Source organism: Atractosteus spatula, chromosome 6 (assembly GCF_055471065.1).
Source record: "Atractosteus spatula isolate fAtrSpa1 chromosome 6, fAtrSpa1.hap1, whole genome shotgun sequence".
Lineage (NCBI taxonomy): Eukaryota > Metazoa > Chordata > Actinopteri > Semionotiformes > Lepisosteidae > Atractosteus > Atractosteus spatula.
The window spans coordinates 61169753-61195967 of record NC_142711.1 but is presented as its reverse complement, the minus strand read 5'-3'; the positions used below and the strand labels follow the sequence as shown (position 1 = coordinate 61195967).

The following is a 26215-nucleotide window of genomic DNA, read 5'->3' as shown; positions in this document are numbered from 1 at the left end:
TTTACAGATTTCTGGAGTTACATTAAAAATTTGTTGCAAGATATAATCCTGCAAACAACAATATAACGTAGAAATAAGATACCTCATGGTACTAAGTACTCTTTGGATTAAAACCAATTTTCCCACTTGTCTTTACAACTGAACCTGTTTTTATTAATTTTAATTTTCCTGCGTTGAACACTTTTGTTACTATTTAACTCATATCTCTCAGAAGTAAAGAAAAAAGTATGAATTGGAAGGAATTTCATTAAGACAAAAATATGGTTCTCTGTTTCACCCACCAGTGTTGAGCAACAGGGACAGGTTATCTGATTTTGAGTGGATGAGGCCTGTGACCAGTGTAACAGATAAAACTCCAGAATCCTACTGAGGCCAGTCAGAGAAAGCCAAGCAGTCTAAATTTAGAAAAAAGCAGCACTCATTACTTTGGTTTACAGGCGTTTTTTATAGTTCAAATGCTGCTATCAGCAAAGACATTTACTGTTACCACTAGGGAAATAACTGACTTTGCATGAGCAAGTAGAAGAAATGCATAATTTTCTCTATAGCCACAGCTATCTCATGTTATTTGTTATTAACATAAAAACTAAACTGCAATGGGAAGAAAGGAAAACTTAATTAGAGAAATTAGTGTCTCTTTAAAGACACTTCACTGAGCTCTGGTGCCTAAAGAGCAAGTAGTAGGGTTAGAGAAAGACAGTCAATCCACACGTCTGGCTACAGCTGTGTAAGAGTGATGGACCTGTGCTTTTACCTACCTTGGTGTGCAAGAGCATTAATGAACAAGCAAAAGTACCTCTTCTTTATTATTATTATTGTTTCTGCATTCCCTTCACTCCTTGAAATGGCAAAACAGCAATAAAGACCTTTAAAATCCCACTGAATGGAAAAGGGACAATGACACAACTGGAGGACTTTGCACATGCATGAATGTTGCACTGTTTGCAGATTTAAATATCCAACAGCACAGTGTGATCATAGGAACTTTAGAACCATTACAAATGAGAAGAGGTCATTCTGCCCATCTGGTCTGCCTGACCCTTCATAGCTAAGTGAAGATGACACTTGAAGATGGGGTAAATGTGAGCTGGCAAGAGAGTGAGTTATAAGAGTTCAGGATGCAAGGCCTATCAAGGCAGCTACATGCAAAATATTTACGGCTGGGCTACTATAACATGAGAACTGAATATATCACCTAATCTGAATGTATTTTCTTTGGGCTCGTTTCACTCCTTCTAAATCATTCTTTCCACCTGAAGGAATAGAAAACGTAAACCTCGCCAACCTCAGGATTTACAGAATAATCCCATTCCTGGCAAAATAATAAAAACAATCAACCTGAAAGGCCTGTGCTCAGTCACACACACACAGTTGTGCATGCTACCACAGAAATTAAACAAAGATTAATTCAGCCAGATTAAACTGAGCTCTTGCTCAGAATCAAGGTTTATGATGTAACATTGTAAGCCAGCTACATAACAAATGGATACCAAGAGGGACATGTGTGGCACAGGTGCAGACACACTCAGTTATGTAATGTCTCACTGTCATTGAGTTTACCACCAGGTTATCTAGTGAGGCCCCTGAGGCTGAAAGAGCTCCATCGTCATTGAGACAAAGAGCAAATTCTTACTAAGATTTGAACAGAAGCTATAGGCATGATTCCTGTAAATAATTCATGCAAGAAATCTATTCTACCAAAGCTTTAAAAAAGGCAAATCTGTGCCTCAACTGGAGAGAAAAAAAACAAATAATTTCAACCCATCTGGTTTTGCAAAGTGTAGCCCTTTGGTGAAATGGTCTGATTATTATTCAACAGGTCCCTCCTTTTTCAAGGGACTTGTGCTTGCCGAAACACGATGTGACAGTGGCCCAACCTCTAGCAAAAACCAGAGCTGAGGTAAACACTGGGAGTTTGGTCTTTGTGTAGCATGCTGGACCTAATACAGAGGATGATACAAAGGCTTGATGCATACAGAAGACCCCAAATTACAGCAAGAAAATCAGTAAACCTGTGGGGTGCTGAATTTAACAGAGCTCTGCACAAATACAAAATGTTTTTAAAATAAATCATTGACTTTGCCAACATATTCTGGCTGGTCAGGTCAACTGCCTGTTATTTTTATAAAACAGTTAATGACCAGGCCCAAGTCTGATCGCTTGCTGATGACAGTTTCCAGGCAGCTGAGAGGCTGCCAGAGGTTAAGAACATTAATCCATCTGACTGCTGTAAGAGCCTGGCTGGTTTCATGGCAACACACCGCTCAGTCTCCAAAGCTCTGAACTGCAGGACCGCCTGCCTCCCTCAGGAGATCGGACACTTTCCGGGAGTGAGTCTGATAATCATAAATATCGGACAATAATCGCCAATATCAGTGAATAATAATCAACTACCATCTGGTGTAGCTATTCATTTCTACCTTAATAGGTCTAAAGCAATAACAGGTTTTTATTTTCCTGATGTCTTAACATTAAATTGCGAACGGAACTGGCAAGCACCTCTTTTTACAGGCTTTGATTTAAACCTTTTAAAGTTAATGTTCTGTTATGGGATAAAAATGACTTGTTAACACCGGTGTCCTGTGCAGCTAGGAAACAGGTTTCTTATTCACCATTCATAATCTTTTTTTTTTCTGAATCTCCGTTATTTAAAGTATGTGGCAAGAAAATTCATATTGATATTGAACCCAATCCAACTCTTGTAAGTAAATCACCACAGAGTGGCACATTCTCATGAAGGAGAAGCCAACCCGACAATTAATTTCAAATGCAATTTAAAGAGGAGACTTTAACTGCTGTATGTAGTATAGATGTCTGCATAGATTTTTCTACAATATTTCCGATGCCCAAATAAAGTATTGTAGCAAATTGGAGGTTTTAATTTGCTGTAACAATCAGAAACTGTAACAGTAATTTGCAAGACAACTTAATAACTTTTATGATCAAAACCCCATAATTTACCGTCTCACACAGATTATAAATGTACTACATATAATTTATTGTTATAACTGAAGCATACATAACAAGCAACAACATAATAGAATAGATATGTGTGTTAATAACTTCAGAGTTTGACATCTGTCTGCTCATTTTTAAACTCCCACAGCTGTATTCATCGATTGCTCCCCTTCAAACGGGTTTAAGGTGCTTCTGGATTGCACAGCTAAGTCATCACAGCAGGTGAACTGCTTTGTGAGCTGTTGAATCTCACAGCTAGATGAATCGTGGAGCACAAATTCAATTTTAAAATGGATCTTACCCTGTCTGTTCATTGGATAGGAAGACCCAGAGATGTACAGATCAAAGAACAAACAGGTAAGCAATAAGTGTAAAGCAATGTAAGAATTCCAATTAATTAATTAATGTAAGAGTTCCAATTAAGAATTCCAATTAATCATTTCCAAAAGCATCTCTTTATCTTTTTTTAAAAAGAATAATTGCAAAAACAGATAATTCACTTGTCAGACTTCATGTACTGTAATACTACTCTAGCCATCAATGCAGGTTTCTGACACAAAGCCCTTGGTGTATTTTCCAGGGTGATGGCTAGTATGACAGTAAACTAGGCCACATCGGTGGTAGAGAGTACACATTGTGTCTCACTCAGATTCTCATGCCTGGTCAGCAGAGATGGACAGCCAGAGAAATGGCCTGGAGCTATAGATAGTCTAAACAGCGCAGCTGTATTCTCCTGCAGATCGAGCCTCTTTACTTTTCTTTCATTAGTCGCTGCTTAGAAAGGACTGTCTTCCATACTGAGATGTCACGGAAACATTAAATCCTGAAGGGGCCTGAATGGGTGTTTGATTTGCAGTATGCATGGTATGTGAGGTTGCTACAGTACTTTATTGTTAACATCCAACATAGGATGTGTATCGGGTCAGCATAAAATTTTAACATTCACCTCCACTATTTTGTTGAGCATGTAGATACTGCAGTTGATAGAATAGACAATGAAAGCCATTTTTTGTAATACAGTGTTTAGAGCAATTTCCCTGGTGTAAGAACGTGCTGTACAGACCTCACATTATTCCCCTGCATTAATACCAAAGGGAAGCCATGCAACCTTCCAAGTCAAAAATGCTTTTGTTCACCACTCCAAAAGCAAACCAGCATTAGGAAACTACTAAATAAAGTAGACAGCCTACTGTATATTCTTTTTGCATTTTAGCAAGTGTAGGAAGGCAGATTTTTGGCATTTGCAATAACAGTTGTCAGCTTGAACAGAAAACAAACTGGGTGCTTTTCACTTCTATTTCTTCTGCAGAGCAGCAGAACAGCAGCTAGTGTCTCCAGTTCCATGCTTTTCTACGTGTAACCCAAGTGTGGATTATCTGATCCCCTGCCTCCCTGGACCCAGTACTGTACCTATGGTAACCCTTTACAAAGTGGCAAAATGATCTGACGGCACTTTCTGAAATCATCATGTTTTTGGGGAGGAACAATGGGGATTTACCGGCTACATGACACATCACACTTTTGTCTCTTTGCTACTGAACCGCAAAGGTACAGTATGATAATAGTGACGCTTGTTACGTGTGATACTGACTCTTATGTTGGTTTTAATTTTTTCTTTAACAATACAGTGTGTCGCGTGCTCCCACAATTTTTGTGCTGTATTCTGAGGTAATTGTCGAATGTTGTTTTTTTTCACCAGCAGACACAGATGATGCGATGTACAGCAGTCCTGATGACAGGCTAAAAAAAACTGATGGACTGCAGCCTCTCTTTATACAAGGCAAACTATTTTTCACTATAAAGGAACAAGTAATAGGTTTATTCCATGCTGAAAAGTGTTCGACACCCGAAGAAGGCTCCATAGCCGAAATGATGTGTTTTCTTTCTTCTCTTTTCAGCAGGGAATAAACCTATTACTTGTTCCTTTGCAGCCTACGCATGCTGACGCAGCTACCCACCTGAACTATTTTTCACTATATACATATTATATATGTATTCTATATCAGTGTATCTATAGATGAATATGAATATGGAGTATTGTCATAGCTGAACGAAATCACCCCCAAAACACTTCTATTCTACTTTAATCATAGCTACACAGATTCTTAAATTAAATGTGAAATAATATTCCAGTGCCTGATAAACAATAAGAGCAATAAGTTTCCAAATTATGACTCATTTCTTCTTCCTCCATCACATATAACATGCTATTATGTTTCATTTTGTGTTACTATTTTGTGTTAGCCATCAAGGCTGTCACTAGCATCAAATGTCAAAATTCTAACTCAATGAAATATAAATGAAATACATTTCGAAATTAAATTGAGGAGCACTAAACTAATGTGTAATTTGTCAGGTAAGTAAACCTTGTCCATTGTTCATTACAAAAGCCATGTAAGACAGCAATTATATTTTTGTTTTTGAAGCACATTTTCAAGATAAATTTAATATATATATTTTTTTAGATTGAATATAAATGGAAATGGACCAACGGAACAAGTCTTTCTTCAAAAATGTTAAAAATCAGTAAACACTTTCAATCTTCTCATACTAATACACATCAAATCCCTCAGCTTGCTTCAGATTGCTTTAGAAATGGTCCCTCATAGCCTGTGAGCCAGGTTTACTCTGATTGTTTCTTACAAACTGGCGTCCTTTTCTGATTTTAATGGAAGCTCTTAACTGAAGCCAGTCTCGCCCAGCTGTTTTCAATCACAGTCACTACCAGCATTCCCTATATATTGATCTCTTGCTCACACCTCTTCTTGCATTTTTGCTGCATTGATTCCATGTGTGGACCAAGCCCCAGACATCAAACAAGGAAAGAGAAAATAAGGCAACAAGAAAGAGAAAAATGTGCTACTTGTCTCACGTTCCCCTCTCACATTACTTGTCTATACATGGTCTTTGCTCCAAACAACAAAGAAGGAAAGAGAAAACAAGACAGGATGGCACAATATATGGCACATACAGTCTCTCATTTTGTGTGATGTATAACACAACACATGGTCCGCGCTCCTTTTGATTGAATAAAACAAAAACGGATAAATTAAACAACAAAAAAGACAAGAAAACAACTTAAGATATAAGGAAAGAATCTCAGCTGTCTCTTTTAAAAACATCTTCTTCTTCACTATGGATTCGCAGAACTGTTCAGACTTTCGGACTCGAAACAAGGATCCCTGGCGCCTGGTCATCAGCCTGCTGTTTTGTGTTCCTCTGGTGCTGCAGCACTCCTGTTCCATTATCCATTACTGCCATCAGAAACTGGACTCAACAGTCACTGCAGTCCCTCCAAAAAAGGAATCCACCATTTTTTCTGCTTTTGAACTCTCTGAGCTCCATAACAAGCAAGCTGTCCTCCAGCATGTTTCCTGATGACATCGCCCATCATGCAGCTAGATGCCAATTGGCAAAGGGAACTCTGGGTTGCCCCTATTGGTATCTCTGTTGTTTCTGTTCCCTCTTGTTTTCCTCATCATCCCAACAAAGGGCTTATAGAATATGACCATGTACACTGTATGTACATACAGTACGATGTATATGTACATACATATTATAGATTATATATATATATGTATATATAAATAATGATGTAGAGTTTGTTGGTTACATACCCAAATATTTTAAATCAATATCAGACAGGAGCTCACTGAGTCAATACTGAATCAATACTGACTCTCAAACCTGATCAGCCTCTGGACAGACTGCTGTGGGGTGTTCTGGCACTCCTCCTGTGCAGCTACGGCAGGCTCGCCGGTGGCAGCCTTGTCTTCTTGATGGCACTGGCATGCTGGTTCCACTGATGATGATCTATCCCAGAACAAAATGGCCATGGAATGACCTTGACACAGTTTTCTTAATACTGTGCCATTGTTTTTCCTGACTACCGTGCAGCCTTGTTGTGTGTTCTTGCTGGACAATTCACAGTTCCTATTAGGCTTGCAAGAGCAGGAAAATTGATGGCTCAAGGACATCACTGATGTCACGCTGAGCAGTTGTTTTGCCCTTAATCTGCACCAATCTTGTGTCATTCTTCAGATCCTTTACCACATCAAACTCCTTTTGTATTGAATGATGCAACAAGCAGCATAACACTTAGCTTTACAATCTCTCTATGTTGTCTGCTTGCAGAAACCTCCAAGCACGTCTGTATTTTTCAATTGGGTTACAATTATTCTGGTACTGAGTGAATTGTTGTTCCTTGGAATGTCTAATGATTCTGCCAGTGCACTCTGACAATGCTCCTGGGCTGTTGTAGTGTCCCTCTACCTTCCAGGATGTGGCCTGTCCTCCACAGACTGGCTTCCTAGTTTTCCTGGATTAGTCTGGTGATTAATGGAGCAAAACATCACCTTCCCCATGCAACTTATCCTCTCAAAAAAGCACGTTCTTATCTTTTTACCCTAATAAAATCATGTATTTTTCAACAGTTATATGTGTAGATTCTAAAGCAGCTTATTTTGGTCATTTTAACACATATCAAGATCCAAACATAGAGCATATGGTGCTTTTGTGAAATCACATGATTGACCTCCATGTTTTGTTATCTCAGGGGACAATATTACTCAAACAATTAATAAATGTATCTTCTAAAATGTAAACAACACTACATATGTGCCCAATAAGCAATTGATGTAAAACCTAGAGTGTTCCATTTTCATTGTAAAACAGTATATAGATAACTCAAAAAATGAGTCTAAAATGTTTTTAATGAATAAAAGGCTATGAAACAGCAACTACAGTAAAAGACAGAAATACTGGATGTGTCATTAACTGAGAAGTTTTTCTTTACTCCTGCAAAACGAGATTAGTTGGCTACAGTTGAAGGAAATTATTTGTTATTCTTTCTGAAATACAGATGTTTTTCATGGACTTCAAAGTAAGAGTGACCTTGTCTGAATCAGGCAAAGTCTGGAAGGACACTGAGCTCTGAGCACTAAATGTGTACTGAAGTATAGAGCAGACATTAAAATCGAAATCAAAACAGACATTTGTTCAGTATCACATATAAATGTAGTGACTTCACTCATCACAATACTGCTCAGAAACTGGTTTATAGACAGCTTTCAAAAGATAGCCTATAGAAAGTCCCAATGCATGGTTTAAAAGATCATGACACTTCCTAGTGAAATTTCTGACTTCCCAGAAAGGTGAAACCAGGTCTTAATATATAGAAATGGTCTACCTAAAACACATTATATAAATACACAGATATATAAATGGACTATACACATGACTGTATGAAACCAAATGATTAGATCATTAAATGTTAAGAAGTCACATCTTATTTCAATTTGATGGCTTATGTACCCTCCACCCAATTAAGCATACAAAACAGACACGGACAATACCTTTGGATTTAAATTGCTTCTGAGTCCATTTACCTTATATTAGATCATTATTTTAAAATCATCTAACACAAATACATACTGTATAGCAAACACACTTTTACATAGATCCACATTAAGTGATTTCAGTGTAATACAAAGGTAATCATAAAGGCCCATGGGGGAAGGGGGGCAAGGGCCACCATTCTTCTCAACCATCCAACACTGAAGGTGATGAGGTCAGCATCACGCTCCGGCCAACCTACAACCCCCCGAAGGATTAACCCCCGGTACTCAATTGGAAAGCAGGCTGAGTGGACCTGGGAGCCATCTGGAAGGAATTAGAGCAAGGTACATCACTCCCCCCTACCTGGGATTGAACCCAGGACCTTCCAGTCAGGAGCTAGACGCCCTTGCCGTCTGAGCTGCCACAGCTCCCGAAGGCCATCATGACAATAGAAATTTTGTGCTTATAAGTATGAAAACATTGATAATCTATTCTTGAGGCACCTACACCAATACTTATACTCCATACACTGTATTGGATACCCTGATACTGTATTGGTTCGTACTGTTTCAGTTGTAACTTATTTTCATCATGTATTGTTATGCCACGTAATTCAGGTTGAAAACTGCTGGAGTAAAAAAAAATGCCGTAACATCCCACAACCTGCTGTTACTTGAAATACCGAATGCATTTCAAAACTTTAAAAGGTGCACTGTCCATTTTAAAGCTGATCATTAAATGCATTAACTGTGTGCTCTGTTTACCAGCACTACTTTTTACATTAAAGACAGACAAAAGAAGGTCAACTTCCCTGCTTTCTTTAAAAGATCTCTGACAAAACATTCTGATAATGATCATTTTATACATGCCTTACAATGTGAGCTTAAAGACCAACAATTCAAATCTCAACTAAACTCAAGTATGAATCATACATTAGAGACATAAGAACTGACTCAACATTCAATTTAATGCAGCATTTATTGTAGACTAACGACCTTTGCTGAGGAACTGGGCAGGAAAAGCACAGTTTACCGGGTCTAAATAGCCTACTCCATATATGCAATCTTTGGGATTTGCATTATATCCTGTAATGATATGACATTCCTTATATTATATATATGCCAGTGGAAATCCTGCAAAATTATTATCCACAAACCCTAAGGCAAGGATTTATATTATTTCAGAAATGCCACAAATAATGTCATATGGAAATGTTTCCGTTTCTGTATTGTTACCGTTTATCAAATGTTCGATGTAAGGAAGAGGAAAATAAAACATCAACAAGCTAGTCCTGAAGCGAGCCCTGTTTTGAAGACATCAGAGGTGATGTTACATTGTTACCTCACGTCCAGGTGACAGAAGGTAGAAAGTGTTGTGGCCTAGTCAGTAAATCTGCAAGGGCTTAAACAGCACCCTCATAGAAAATACCTGAGAGGGTTCACTTCTTGTTTAATGACTCATTACCACTGCTCCTCTTTTCTGAACAGCCATATGGGTTTGCAGAAAACCTAATTAAACCATTACAGTTATGCAGAAAGAAGCCCCGCAAGGAGATTAAGACAGAATTTAGAGAGAATGCATTTGGGAACTAAGGGCATTATCAAGATGTGCTCAAAATAGGAAAGGAAGCCTTTTAATTAGCAAACTGTACTGTATATGAATTAAACAGATTTTAAGCACTGTGGGCATTCTAGTGCACTCTTTTGGTGTATACTGTATATTAATTTGTATGCTGTAATATAAATGATGAATTTTCAAGAGCGTTTTTCAATGGTTTTCATTGTTTCAGACTTTTTAGTTTGAGGAACATTTTCAAATCTGATAACTGGAGAGCTACAGAGACAGATTGCAGGATTGCACTGTTGAAACCCCAGCTAGGGATAGGGTTAACATTCCCACACTTCTTAAGACATTTTTTATGCTCAGTGCTGGATTTGAGGTTCCAAGTGAACTTTAGGATGAGCGATAATGTGCTCCTCTCTGCAACTTTATTTTTCGGAGACTTTTGGCTGCTCCTCTTGTACAGTACATTTACAGTGTCACCTGGATTTCGAAAAAAAAAAACTGTTCTAGATGTCCGTACCTTCTACAGTATATCTGGCATTATTGCAATATAGAAATAATGAGCAAGGGCATTCACTACTGAAAGTAAGATGCTTTTTTTCTAAAGATGAGCAATGGGTGTCTACTGCCAGTAACCCAGCCTTGTAGCTGAAGTTGTTTTCCTGGTTCCTTGAAAATATGACTGGACGAGAACCACGGCAAACAGTCAAATGATTAACACAGAACACTTGGCGTCCTCTTGTTTCATAACTTCTCTCGTGATGATTTTCTGACGTACACCAGTACAGGGACTTGTGCAGATTCTCCCATGCAGCTAGTGCCCCTTGGCTAAAGGCAAGGCCGTGCAGTAGACACACACTTCACGGGCTGAATTCTGCTGCCCTCAGAACATATTCTTCAAGCACTCACACAAGGGAAAGATACTGCACAAAATAAGAATGGAAAAAAAAACTACCTAGCCATGGACACAGATGAAAGAGCTAATACCCCCCAATTTCTATTGCTCTCATCCTCACTGAAAGATCTTCACTCAACAACCCTTTGTATGCTAAGAGCAGTCCATCATACTGACTCCAGCCTGTCTTCACTCACTGTAGTGTACAGTACAGTACATCCCCTCTGGTACATCTACCATCAAGTCCCTAGACTAAAACATATACTGCACATGATGCACTCTGGGTTCTCTTGCATACAGTAAATATGCAGTTCTGTTCAGTATGTTAAACAAAAAGAAATAATGAGCCTCCACCCTACAGCAATTTGCCATCGCCATGACTATTCTGTAGGCATTTTAATATAAATAAAAGTGTTAAAGTGACCTTTCTAAAAGGAACTAAGGCTGCACTAAGGCAGTTAGAGATACTGTACTTTAAACAAGCTGCAATATCACTTCATAATCAATCACTTCCCCCTTGAGTCTAAAAGTAAAGCAGTAAGAACATAAGGTGCATAATTTACAAATGGAAAATCTCTCGCTGTGATATGGCATTCTCTAATGCCTATATAATTAAGATTATCTGCCAGAATGAAACATCATTAAAGTAAATTTTAATCCAGAACTAAAGATTTTTCTTCACTTTAAGAAACTGAGTGTGCAGAACACACTATTTTGGCAGTGAAAAAATACTGTATACTGTACCTGTATAACTGTGGGCATGCTAAGCTTGTTTGTTTTTGTCCCGTGGTGAATTACTGCATCATTTGCATGTGAAAGGCAACCATTTTAACTCACAGGCAACTGTTTTTTTTTTCTCCAACTGGAAAACTTGATCTTCTGCATCTTATTTCAGAACTATGCAAGTATTGGAATCATCTCTCTCTTCCAAACCCATAGTGCTCCTCACTAGGTTTTCATTTCTAATAGTTTAGAACTGCCTTTAAAAAACTGGTAAGTTTTTCTGACTAATAAGGAATGTTGAAAATCAGTCTTTTCCTTAATATTGTGAGCAAGCATTGCAATTAACAGTGCAAGTATTAAATTAATACTGATTCAGTTTAAAGGAAAAAGTCCACTTATAGTTTTTACACCGGATAAATGCCTTCTAATTCTAAGGCCATCCTGAATGTTATAGCGCTGTCCATTGAAGCATAATGGGACCACTATCCTATTTTAAATCCCTCTAATGGCCACACATTTAACATTTTAAGGGTTTCCACAGAAAGTTCTGCTCACCACACAGAACCTGCTGTCAACACCTTTCCTCCTTTAATTTACTCTTTTTTACTTTTAAAGCACAAACTATGCCATGTGTTACTTAGAGCTTGAAAGGAGCTCAAAATAGAAATATAATATCCCGTTAAACTGGCAAATCAATCAAGGACAGACTCCTTATATCCCTTCAATAAGATAGTGTGCAATTAATTAAACATTTTTTTTGCAATTCACCTTTTCACGCTGCTGATACACCACCACATTCTGGCATCGCAGGTTTTTAACTGAATGAGACATTTCAGCAAAAAGAAAAAGCCCTGAACCTTGCGTCTCACTAGCGCAGTGAAAGAGTGACTAACCCACACCTGCTTGCCACTTCCCGAAGGTAAAGTGCACATGCTGGGCGAAACCCCCAAGAGCAGGCATCCCACAGAAGAAGCCTAGAAAGGCTTTAACTCACGGAAGAGGGGAGACGTCGCTGAGCAAGACCAAGTGAACCGTCTGTCTTACCTGCTGACGTCTGCTTGAACTTCTCACTTTTCTTCTTCCTCCACTTCCAGGGCTTGAAAAGCCTGCCCAGCGTGGCAAACTTGCTTCTTCTCCTGATGGGAGGGGTGTGAGTTCCGGGGACGAGGGACTCGGAGCGCATCGCAGCCAGTCTTTCTACTTCCTCAGCTGGGAGAGGGAAGGGAAGACGGGCAGCGTCAACGGAAGCGCAGATTTGTACACAGCCTCACCGTTCTCCACTCCTACCCTTGGAAATCCCACGTGTGCTTAGATCGAAACTGACACTGTACTTGCCGTGCTCTTGTGAACTGTCAATACTATATTCTCCCATAATTACAGTTCCCATAATGGAGCAGCTGTGCTGCACAGGCGTGCTCTTCACAGAATGCGGATCAGCAGTTTATCTTGGCCCCTCTTCTGCCAACACCACAGCCCCGTGCCAGCCCTTTTCTCCTCCCCGCTGGTAATCTTGGCACAGAACTGCATTCGTGGAAATAAAGAAAACCAAGAACCACATTGTGGAAAAAGCGGAGCAACAGTCACCTTAGATGAGTGGCAAAAACTACTTTCAAATACAAAAAATCAGAGCAAGACCAGCTCTCTTAATGTCCAGTAAAAAAATCTTCACTTCGATATACAGTACATACAGTCAATCATGGGTTCCGGATTTGCAGATTTCCCTTTTTATTCTTTTTGTTGTGGTTTGTTAAACTCGGATATACCGAAAACCCCAAAAACAGGCCCATCTGAAGGGCCAGATGTGCAGATCTATGGCCGAGCTGTAAAAACAGCTCTTTCCAGTGGGTAACTACAGTACATGGCCAGAAGATGCTAAATATAGAAAATCACAATCACACACAGACAAGACTCCCGTGTCTTCCTGTTACATTTTGTCATAGGAAAGATGATGCACGTTCTCATGAACTTATCCCCTTACTTCTCCTTTTATCTATTTATTGCCCGGGAGTGATTAAGAACAATATTTCAATAAAAAGCAGTTTTTTAACAGGCTCACCGTCCAGACTGTGCAGTCTTCGGACCTGCTCTGGCCTCCTCGATAGATAAACATTCCAGTCCATTTTTAAGTATTTTAAGAACTGCTTCCAAAATAAAGTGGGAGACGGGGAGCAGACGTTTATTGTCTGAAAGTTTAGTTCTCTGTATACAGTGCGTATCCTACCCTGCCATGGAATAACAGTTTCAAAGCTGCCACGTTCAGGACACTGGAAAGGCTACCTTGAGTTGTCCAGGAGAGCTACAGCAGGGACCTGAGAGTGTTCCTAGGATGCTCATTACTCAGCTCCACGAGGGACACACTGGCCAGCGCGCCTGTCAATCACACCACAGGACGGCCAACAGCTTGGACAAGCCCACAGGCCCTCTATCTCCCTGTGCAGAGCGGACGTACGCTAGGAAACAGCCCACCGTTCCAATAGGGTGGGCACAACTCACACAGAAACGGGTGTTTCCAGATTTAAAGACAAACACAAAATAACACCACCCCACCCCGAACTTCTAGTTAGGAAAACCAGGCTGCAACAATTTCGAATAAATCACGGACAAAGAAAAATCCATCTGGCCAAAGACAGACAAAGAAGGAAGGCTGTACAAAAAAAAAGTTATTATGTTAATAAAACAAAGCGAGCTACAAAACTTAACAATGAGAGCTTGTCATTTTCTCCACAACAGATTTAAAAAAAAAATGTACTGTAACTGTACTGACTGCCTTTTATGAAGTGTTTTTAACCATGTAAATCAATACCTACTTTCATAGTGTTCATTAGGAAAGTATGTTATATGAGTCATTTACCATGTATCATTTAAATATGTAAATAAAAATGTGCAGACATGAGATGGGAGAAGTGATTGATTGATTGATTGATTGATTGATTGATTGATTGATTGATTGATTGATTGATTGATAGGTTTTAGCTACTGGCTGGATCCAGCATCGTCAAGCAGCAAATGAGAAACCAATGAGTGATAGGATTTACCATTTTCCCTAAAAGATTAATGATAAAAACACGAGACTGAACAACATGGAAGGTTATGGACATGTTAAAAGTGTTCTTTGACATAAAGATCGCAACTTTTCTATTCTACAATCCAAACATTACTCCATAATACATTCTTCTAACAATTAAAAATATGTAATCATCCATAGACACAAATACCATCTTAATTACATAATTGTGGATTTAAACCATAAGTATTTTAAAATGTAAATACTGACACAAAGCACCACAACAGTTAATCGATTAATTGAAATATAAATTGCAACTTTGCTCAAACCCATGAATTTAATAAGCCAAAATGTACACAGAGATGGACAGCTTTTCGATCAGACGCTGTGTTGTGGTGAGTTAAAAGTTTCCTTAGTAGGCACAAGAGTATCTACAGAAAACTACAAGAAAAGTCAGCATGCCTATTGCTAAAGACTGCCACAAAATTCACCCACCTGAACACTCTCAGACTTGCATTAAAGAGAAAGAGAGTCTATCACAGCACCAGCTTTGACTTGGGAAGTTTTCACACTATGTTCATTGAGCATAGTTTTGTAAAACAATATATATATATATTGTTCGGTTTGGAATTTAATTGCATTTACACATATCTAAATGTGTATCTAAACTATAAGATAAAAAACTGTTGTCTATTAACATACTGTATAATTTGTGAAATGATATTAAATGCACAATTAGGCTAAGTATTTAGGCCATGTGGAAGAAAAAAGACATGTCCTACATTTTTCACTACAAGCTTTCTGATAGAAGAAAGCTGTCTCAATGTTGCCGGCCTGCTGCAATGTCTCTAACCCCAACCAATAAACAAGTGCTTAAAACCAAGCAGCAGGGAAAAGAGTGGCCAGACAGTTCCAGACCACGTGACTTTGCAAGTCTCCCTGCCAGAGGCAGCGTACACTGCGACCCCCCCCTCTGGTGTCTCTCCACGAGAATGAGAACTAATACAACAGCTTTCGTGACAAGCAGCAGACTCACAGCAACGCTGCACAAAATCCCGATTCTGCAAGAGAAAAAAAGCCTCCCGACAGCCCAGGATTAGAGTTGTAGAGGGATCAGATGCTCAGCTGTGCAATTTTCGGTCATGGATGCAGTCTGAGATATGAGCAGGACAGCCAGGCTGTCAGCATGCCAAGTGAAATGGGAATGTTTTGATTGCGTGTATAGTGACACAGAACATGTACCACGCACCACAGTGTAAGGTCCTTCCAAGCACACTGACTTAACTACAGGTTTTTTAGATTGTTTCAAACATCTTCTGCCCATAATATTGACCTTTATTTTTTAGAGCTCTAGGGCGCCGTCAAGGCACGGCTACAGTAGAATACATCTTTCAGAACCTGCCGCATATTGGTTTAAATAGAAACGTTTAATTCTTAAGGGGCCATGCGAAAATAATGTCACAGTGCTCTCAGGGAGAGGGAGACCACAAATGCATAAGTTCAGAAGGCCTAAAAACAACAGAAAATCAATCAAATTTTGCCATAAAAGGTCTGTCTGCTCCAAAGCTACATTTAGGGTCATGCTTGTATTGACTTAATCACATTTACAGTGTAGACTTTATACACATGAACTGGTTTTCATTACACCTATGCATGTGGTTCAATTGAATCATCTGGTAATTCACATCCAGCAAGAACGGGTTTGCTATTCAGACAGTTTTCTATACGTAGCCTTTGAATTCATTTTGCAGCCAAAGAGAAAGAATCTGCATTTGGTATTATCTGACTTCCTGCCAGTTTGTCAGTGGGATCATTAGGAACATAAAATTATGTTTACCAGGTTAGGAGAAAGACAGAATGTAGCACGAACAGATATTAGCATCAAAATCATAAAATAATTGTGTTTCACATATTTTATACAGGAACTGTTTGTTTCTTCAAAGCGTTTTTTCCATTTCTCATATATACAACAAAAAAGAGGCCAAGTATCTCAAGCAGAACAATTTTGGCATTTACAAATGTTGAGCTTTCTGAAGCTTATCTAGCCCAGCTTTTTTCTGATTGCACTTTACGAAAACAATATGCTACTCTGCACTTCAGAAATCACCTCTTTCTATCGCTATAATCTCATCTTCACCTTTCTGACTAACTGGCCCTGATCAATACCACTTCAGGCAAGCTCTGGATTTTCACCTGCATTGTGTTTTTGAGAAAAGACAAAATAAGGCATTTGTTCAGAATCACTGGGCTATTAAACTAACAAACAGTAGAGTATTTATTGAACTGCTAATATTTAATCAGGTGTTTGCTCAAATAGCTATAAGAATGTAATACAATTACATTCCGGGGATCTAAAAGCAAAACCTTGCACGTCAAGAGAAGATCTTAAAAGATGAAGAATATAAGACAAATAAATCACAAACAACTCTGGAATGTACGCCTGGGGCCCTGTAACAATATCTCAGGAGGGGATTGGGGGAAAAAAAAACTTCAGAGGAGAATTCCTTGAGGTATTAATGCAGTCAGGCAGTATTGAATGGGAGACCGTCACACTAAACAAACACAAGGTCTCTAGTTGCTACAGTTAGGATCCTTGCTTTCCTTTTCAAAATTGTTTAGTGGTGTTGGTATAACCTTATAGAGTCATTTATTATATTCTAGTGATTATCAAGATATACAGTCACAATTGTTAGGATAGAACTGATGCTGATCTTCCTAAATTGCTTTTATTCACACACACACATATATATATATACAGCAGTGTTGTCGGTTCAGTTTCTGTTTGTTAAAAATGGGACAAAAAAGCAGTTTTACTAATCGAATTGAATGCTGTCTTTCATTTGTGCAAGACGCTATTGTAGTTAACTTTGTAAAACATTGGAAGCAGACTGCGTTAATCTGAAGGCACAGAGTGATAACTGCCGATACTTCACATTATAATATGAATTGTGCTTATCTTAACAACAGTAAATGATCACACTTCACTTGAGCTCTAGGTGCATAGTATTCAACTCATGTGCAAACAAAATGTCTTTATCACCTTAACAAATAAGGTCGTCAGGAACGCTCCATATACAGACATGCAAGCAGACAGCTTAATAGATAAAATAAAAGCCAATCTTATCACTTTGCAGATCACCCTGAATTATCATAAATGTAGGTTATAGCCTACTGTTATTGTTCGGAAATATTTTCTGTTTCATGCAGTTATTTCTAATCAGAATTCTGCGCTGCTTAATATTAAGGTCATGTAATTTCAGAAAAAGAAAATTCTACATCGAAATTGGAATATCAGTGTAAAACTAAAGATGTTTTATTTTAGATTTTACTACCGAAAGACAGCAGAAAATATAGTCGTTTCTACTTATAACAACTTAAAAAAAAATCTTACAAACCGGATTAAAATACACTGATGCAAATTTTATTCACACTTATATTGTATTTATTATCTTGAATAACAGATAAGATGCAGTAGCGCAATTCTACAGAAAGGGTCACCAACACCAAAACATTGATCTTCTGATGATCCAGTTCTATAGCACACATTTCCAAAGCACTTTTTATTAAAATAGGAAAACAGCAGTACAGTATTCAACTCCCCAACTGCACAACCACATCGCCACTATCTTCAACTAGACCACCAACCTTATTAGGCTTTCGAAAATATATCAAATTTCCGTCCTCAGTTAAAGCCCTTTCGAGAAACATTGCGGAGTTAGTCCTGGAATAAACTTTAAAAATCCAATGGATTTTATCTCCATCCATTAAAATGTGATAAATGAATTATTTCACACATTTTCATTACCCATAGAGTGTGAATGTGTCTGATTTTTGTGTCCATTGCCTCTTTGTTTTTACTTTCTTGACGTGAGTATGCCTGAACAGCCATAAAAACAATATATGTAAAAAAATATAATAAAACGACATTGTATCGGATGCTAACGTACTATCATCTCTGAATTGACAAAGATCATCCTCTCTTCGTATATTCTTTACAGCATTTTTTTTTACAGTTCCCTACATCTGAACCAGCAAACAACGAAGAGAACTGAATAACATTTTGCAACAGAGCGGGGAGACCGGAGCATATCGATTAGCTACACGCTCTATATATTAATAATAAGCACACGTATGTGAGCTACAGACCGAGGAGGGGGTGTTTTACAGCCGAATTGCGGCTTGTTTGTCTGCTGCACGTTTTATTGTCAGGATTTCCACGCACACTTTGCTGTGAAAACAGCCCTGGCCATCTCGGGGGCTGCTTACAGTAGCGGGCTGCTCCGCCGCCGCCAGCCTAGCGGGTCCGGCGGATGCTCCCGCACTCACATGCCGCACTGGCCGGGCTGAGCGACACAAACAAATTCCCCAAAACAAAGACGACAGCAACAACAACAACAAAAAAAAAACACCCCGGCGCCCTGCTCACCCACTCACCGTCCTGCGCCTCGTTCCCGCGGCTGCAGTTGCTGCAGATGTGCTTGATTTCCTTGCCTATGTGGCAGTGGATCATGAAGGACATGTTATTGTGGTTCGCGGGCTCCTTGTGGTTGGCGAGGGGTTTCATCCTGACCAGGTAGAAAGCTCTCTTTTTCGGCTTCTCCTCGGCCATCCCCGCCGGCGTGCCCTCCCTGTATCCAGCGGTCACCCAGGTCCCGGGCAGCCTGGTGCCGGCAGAGTCCGCCATCAGTTCAGAGAAGGACTAGTACTCACTCGAAGTGATTTACGTCTGGATGCTCGCCACACAAGGAGGGGATAATGAACAGAAAGGTCCGCGGTTGACTCCTATCGACCCTTCTGCCTCAACAACTCCAACCAATAGTCTCGCTGCCTGACGCTTTACTATATTATTATTTCCTCTTCTCCTTCGGTTCAGGACGACTCCCAGCACGTAATAAAACCTCCTCAGCTGTTCGAGAGCTTAATCATTTTTGTAGCTCTGCGTATCCCTGCAGCTTACGGTTCAACAGCCACCCCCCATTCTTTAAAATGCAACAAATGATACAATTAACCGTGGTGTGCCTCTGACGCTCCTAACGCGGCGTTGTCGGATCTAAGACATTTACAAAGCACGCCCCAGTCATTATCCTGGAAGGTTGCCAGTTCACGAAAACACAGTTACAATACCAACTATCGCCCAAGTCCGGTTAAAAACGGGGACTAAATGACTTGGCTTTGTGAAGGGTCGGTTTTTAACGCGTTCCAGTGCGGAGCAAAAGTTGCAAAACGTGCTGACAACAAAATTGCATTCTAGGTCTGTATACCTCTCAATAAAATGAGAGTACTAAGGGGGAACGCATTGGATGGGGCAGTTAATACATCAGTATGATGTATAAGTGCAGCATTTTCGATGGAGTATTTTGAAACGCCTTAAGTCCTGTGTAACACGCCTGTCCGGGTGTTGAATGTGTACAAAGAGGAGCCATTGTTCATTGTGTTTGTCTACCCTTGGATGGTGGGTTTAACGACACGATGTGTGTTTGTGCGCCTCAGGTCACCCTCGACGCTTCACGTACTGTTGCTCTGTCTGTGCTGTGGTCAGACCGCTCTCCGAGCGATTAGGGACCAAGCGAGAAACGCTTCTCACAAACTCTATGCAGTCTATAACGCTTGCTGATGAGACTTAAAAGTTATATTTTGGATTGGGTACCCGATAAATTTATTTAAAAGGAAATCTGAGAATTTCGTTTGGAATAAAAAATGTTCTTACCAACACTGAAGACATGGTGAGAAAACTGGCAGACAAGCCTGTTTTCAGCTTGGACCTCTTCAGCATTGGCAAGAGCTTGCTTTCTTTAAAAAGTGATTTCCAGCTCGATTAAAAAAAACTGTCAACGTCTGGAAAAAATCCAGAAATGTTATCATCCTCATGTTTTATTTGAGTTTTCCTGTCTAGGATCACAGTTAAGATAACATTTCCTACAGTACATAGTCCCATGACCACTGAGGCACTGAGAACTCTGGTACACAGGGAGGAGAGCCACCTACTGGTCAACCAACACCACTTCCAATCCAGCAGCAACCTGGTACTGCAGATACCAATACAGGCCACACTCGGGCTTGCTTAGCTTCTGGTAGGTGAGGACACTGCTGTCTGCAGCTCAGATTATTCCTTTAGAAGGAAGGTTTTGTTACAAAGTTACGGGATAGAAGATTTTAAGAAAGTGAGAGTTCAGATTAGGAAACTGGGGCAAACACCTTTCTCACAAATTGCTAGCCATTGAAGGAAATAGGCCAGATACGGGAGAATTTAAAGAGAATTTGTCTTTTCAGAAAAACACTGCAGCTTTAGGAACAAAATGCTTCACGAGTAGTACAGTATAGATTTAGTTATATGGCTTTGGTTATGTTGAGTGTAATTTGAACATGTCTTGATGACATTTTGCTCTTTACTTCATAAATTCCAAGCATTTTAAAACTGGCAAATTAAAAAAAAGAGCTTGATTTAAAATTGTCCCAGGCAAATTGAAGGACATTCACTTTGATATTAATATCTCCGAAAGTGTCTTAAATTGTGACATAGTGAAGCCCTTGTTAAACTTACAAAAGCAGTTTAAAACTTATTAGTAATAAAAAGAACAATAAAGAGAAGACATTTAAAGTATGTTTTTTCTCACTCCCCTTGGTGTTGAATAACATGTTTGGAATCAGATTTATCATGATTATGAATAAAAACAAGATTTGCATGCAGACTGTTTTTGTTTTTGTATTATTTGTGGCAGTATGGTTTATGAAAGTGATTGCATTTCTAAAAAAAATAAAATAGGATTTTGGAATGGACCACTCCTTGCTTCAGATAAGCAGCAACCTGTGAGCTGCTGTTCAGAGCAGTTTTCTCTCGCTAGTGGTCGATCAATAATTAACAATCCCGATTCAATACCTTCATTCACAAATTCGTCTGTGAAGGTCAGTGCTGGTGTGATTCACACTGTGCACTTTCTTGATCTTCAATAGCACTAAGCAGATTCATTTCCATGGGGTGCTTCATAGACTGTTAGAGCTCTTCTTCTTAGCTCAGGTAAGATTATGAGATTCTCCTTGGTTAGTGTTGCTGAGGACTTGTGAAAGGTATAGTACATTGACACATACAGTATGAGGTGTGACTGTTAAATAATGATGCCTAATACACAATTAATACCTGAACATATACACCCTATTGAGTGTTGTCTAAGAAAAAACGGTCACCCTGGGAGGCTATACCTTATTCCAATAATGCCTTTGCTCAAAACATTTTGGGATTTCTTCTTTTGGAATTGACTGCAAGACCTGCATTCTCTTGAACATCAGTGGTGACAAATGTTCTCCCTTGGAAGGTATAACTGATTCCTGGAAACAGCCCAAAGTCAATCTGATGAATGAGGTGGGTGGTCAGGCTTTAAGCCTTCACTGTTTCTGTCACTGATTCTGTTCAGGATTTCTTTCAGAATGAGTTTGGCTTGTTTCTTCATCTACAGTTAACTGTTCTGATGTCATTCTCACAAATAACAGTTGATTCAGAGGAACCAAAACTCAGACCTTTACATTGGCCTTGAGGGTGATTGGACAACTGCTTTGTGACTTTAATTCATCCCCAAAAGCTTCCTACAGCAAGCACCTCACTTGGAGATTTAACTTCACATGAAATTAAATTTTAAATTTAATTTAATTCCATTCCCTAAATAACTGCGGCTCCTTTTCATGTCAAAACAGGAAGTCCTATTCACCACAGCTGCCAGAACAAGACCAAATCTCCGATCTTCATACTTTATACTGCTGTTGCTGTAAGTTTAGATATAAACCACAAAGCCCTGGCTTTATCACTCCTCCCCACACATAAAAGACCCTTGTAACCCTACAGTCACACCTTGGGCCAGAGCATCATTCACAATCTTGATTAGTGCTTTAGAAACATGCCTTTCTATATACTTGGGGATTAATGTCTGTCATAGATACCTTTCCATTTCAATGTCAAGAAGCGAATCCATTATCATAAGAATCAATATAAAACCCTTATGTTACCAAACAGCCTTCATCACTATTCTTAGGAAGCTCACATGGAGAGTCTTGTTATGAGAAAACACAGTAGAGAACACACCCATTTGGCTGCACACTCACGCAGCATCAGTCATGCAGCATCACACGCTATTTCAAATTTCTTTTAGCATTTTATGAAATGACATCTTAATTTCTGAATAATATATATATAATCTGAGTTTAATTCCCTCTCATGTGTTTGCCAGTTTAATAATACACACTAGGTTTGTTTCCATTTTGAAATATCATGTATTAGTGCTACTGCTCATTATTAACATACAGGGTATGCACACTTTTTAAAATTAGAAATGAGAACTTGCTTGGAATGGGTATATAATAACCTACAAGCCCTGCATACTCTCACATGAAATGAGGGCAACATGAACGTGGCACAGGATTCTACACGCATGGAAAGTGTTTATGTCTGAAACCAAGGTCTTCCCTTTTCCTCATTACGCTGAAGAACTCTAGTCCAGAAGTTCCCAGTCTCAATCCTTGGGATCCAGACATCTGCTCATTTTTTGTTCCAATTCGGTTGAATTTGAATTATTTTCAGTTCCTAAAACGAAGGAGGGTGTTTTTACTGTCGCAACTCTTATGTTACATAAAAACTCCAACCTGTCACGATGCGCACCGAAGAACCCTATGCAGGTGATGAATGAAAACAGTTGGGCTAGGCAAGGTCGGCGTCAGTGAGGCAGGCTGAGTCGAGATCCCCACGGCTGAGATGAGAAGAATTCCTTAGAAAGGTTTAGAAACAGTGGAGGAGCTAGGAGAACAGCAGGCTGTTTAATTCCAAGCGATGAAGTGCGGGTTGAGGAAGGTATAAAGAACAGGTGTGGTGAAAGGCAAGAGCCATGACAGGATGATTACTTAGGGCGCTGTCGTGTCCGAGAATTGGATCGGGCTGGTGTCTGATTATCTGAGATTGTGGGAATGTGCCGGCGTTTAGGACGGTTAAGTGACTGATGATGAGGGATCATGACACAACCTTTACTAGAGAATAAAAAACTTGGAAGGGTTCTAGCCAAGCAACGTGTCCATGCCCTTAAAGATTAACATGAGTTAAGATGAGCATCAGCTGGCGTGTGGGACTCCAGGACCGGTACTGACGATTCCTGATGTGGGGCGATCAAGGAATCACGGCGTATTTTGAAAATTGAAGCAATATTGGGCGGAGTGGTGGCTCTGTGGCTCAGGATCTGCGCCTGTGGCATGAAGGTTGCCGTTTCAAATCCCGCGGCTGGCAGAGGAATCCTACTCTGTTGGGCCCCTGAGCAAGGCCCTTAACCCCAGCTGCTCCAGGGGCGCTGTATAAATGGCTGACCCTGCGCTGTGACCCCAAGCTTTTCCCCCTGTCTGTGTGTCTCATGGAGAGCAAGCTGGGGTATGCGAAAAGACAAATTCCTAATGCAAGAAACTGTATATGGATAATAAAGTGATCTTATCTTATCTAATATTGCAAGAATATTACTAGAAACCTTTGAGTGATGAATACCTAGACTGCTGATCAGTTCACAATTAATTCAATGAATTTCACATCCTGAGATTAATCACAATCCTAGACAGAAACTCAAAAACTATGCATTGGCTTCCTAATTTTTTAACTGCAGAATACAGTACAACCCTTAATAGGCCCAATGGGTGCTACAATGTTATGCTATACCATTTTTAAAAAGACACATGTTATTTTTTCTAGAACACCTTTCAAGAGGTGTAGGTACTCCTAAATGGCAAAAATCAGATGAGTCATTTGAGTAATTAATCATTTTAGTGTTTGTATATATACAGTATATACTGCATATCGGATTCACATCAGTGTAATGTAATCTGTGCTGAAATGTGGAGAAAGGAAAGGTGGGAGGGGGTTAATTTTAAAGAGTAATGAATGACGATTGCATTTATATAGTGCTTTTTATCCCACAGGATCCCGAAGCACTTCACACATAGATAAGACCGACTTCATCCTCTACTGTGGATATACTCACAGCAGCAATGCTTTTTTTATTTTTGAGTCACATTTCCAGAGCACAAGGTACAGTACATGTGGAAAATAAGACCAAATGAAAAGGGCTGGGGGAGGGGATAGTAAAGTTATTTTGTTGCAGCACATGGTGTTCATGGTGTTTGCAATGGAATTACAAGTATTATTATAATACACCTCATGATGGTTTGTTTGGACATCAGTCTACATTAAAACTGTACATTTCTATATATTTTTGCCTATAAATGACTTTCTTAGGAACTTGTATTGCCTGTACCAGTATGAATTTTGAGATTATATTAATATGAAGAATAAGCAGAGGAGCAAAGGATTTTAGAGGATATTTATAATCCATCAGATGACACCATAGCTCTTAAAGATAATGTTAGGATGGAGCCTAATCTTTTTTCTTGCTCCTGAGAGCTATAAACCTACAGTTCTTCTATGTCACCTGCTCTAATGAATGTTTATTAAAATCAAATTAAAATGTGCTAACACGTTATTCCGTGCATACTGTTCATAAGAGCTTACTATGTATTTGATAATATTGCACTGGTAGTACAGGTTCTCTTTACAGCTGTCGTGTTCTCTGACTCAATACTGTTCCAAAGGAAAGACAAACAAAAATGGGAACTACTGTATAATTTTAGACATTCTGACACTGCAAAGGTGCATTGAATGAAAGAAACAGATTATTCAAAAGATAACTCATCGCCAGAAATGAATGTGAAAGAAAAGTAAATACAGTGAATGTTATGGTGTGTTTCTAGTGTCTCTCTATAAGGTATTGGAGTTCTTCAAGATATGGAATGTTTAAGCAAATGTTAGATGTTCCTTTACATTACTGCTTCTCAACACTGAATGATCAACATAGCTAAACCCTTTTATTATATCTAACAGAGAGTTACACTAATGTTAAAGAAATGAACACATTTTGGTTTTGCCTTTTGCAAGTGACTTTTTCCCTTGGAGACTTCAAAGTCAATCCTTTGCCCTGCTTTGACTGAGCAGCCCTGAACTGTGGTGAAATGAAGCAGAAACCTTTGACATAAAAACAAATGCCCTTCAGATAGCATCCGTTCCTCTCAGACGAAGTATACTTGGGTGTTTACGAGCAGCTTGAAAGCCCATGCCAAATGCTGAGATGTGATCACCTGCAGTGTGCTTCGCCTCAAACCCCCAAGACTTATTTTTATGTATTTTTTTATCAGATCTGCTCCTTTTCACTGTTTAAGCAGGACAAAAGAACACAAACTCTTGTGATTTTCACCAAGATAATCTCTAACAAACTGGTTTATTTATTAAATCACTGAGGGAGCTGGACAAGAATTCTCGGAGAGCATCGTTGATTATTGTCTTTATGTCAGTTCCTCCTACACTGAGCAACACTCCTTTTACCATCTTTCTGTAGCATCTGGACCTTTATGAATAACAGAAACAGCACTGTGAATACAATACACAACAAAACAGCCACACACGCCGGCTGGTGTTGGCTGAAATTGAAGATAAAACAATAAATACTATGTGGCATGAACATCTGGATAGTTCAAGTGTTTGTATATTGCACACATTCCATTTGATCTTTAATGTGGATAAGATTTGTACACTTCCCTGACACTGCATGGTATAGCTTGCTGTAATATAATTCAGATGACACTGGAATGGGGCATCATGAAATATGAAACATTTGAACCGTTGCTGGGCAGCGCTGAGAGAATACTGGATACTAATATTAAAAAAA

At 39.2% G+C, this 26215-nt stretch overlaps 1 protein-coding gene across 1 annotated transcript in view; it reads right to left on the bottom strand.

Annotated features, from left to right (window-relative positions):
* Nucleotides 1-19164, bottom strand: part of LOC148833141 (phosphatase and actin regulator 1-like) — a 72399-nt gene extending 53235 nt beyond the window's left edge. The window contains exons 1-2 of the mRNA XM_088918339.1: nt 18915-19164; nt 12521-12685 (exon numbers count right to left, since the gene is read on the bottom strand). Of these exons, the coding sequence (XP_088774465.1) occupies nt 12521-12685; nt 18915-19164 (415 nt within the window). The remainder of the gene's footprint in view (nt 1-12520; nt 12686-18914) is intronic.
* Nucleotides 19165-26215: the final 7051 nt, after the last annotated feature.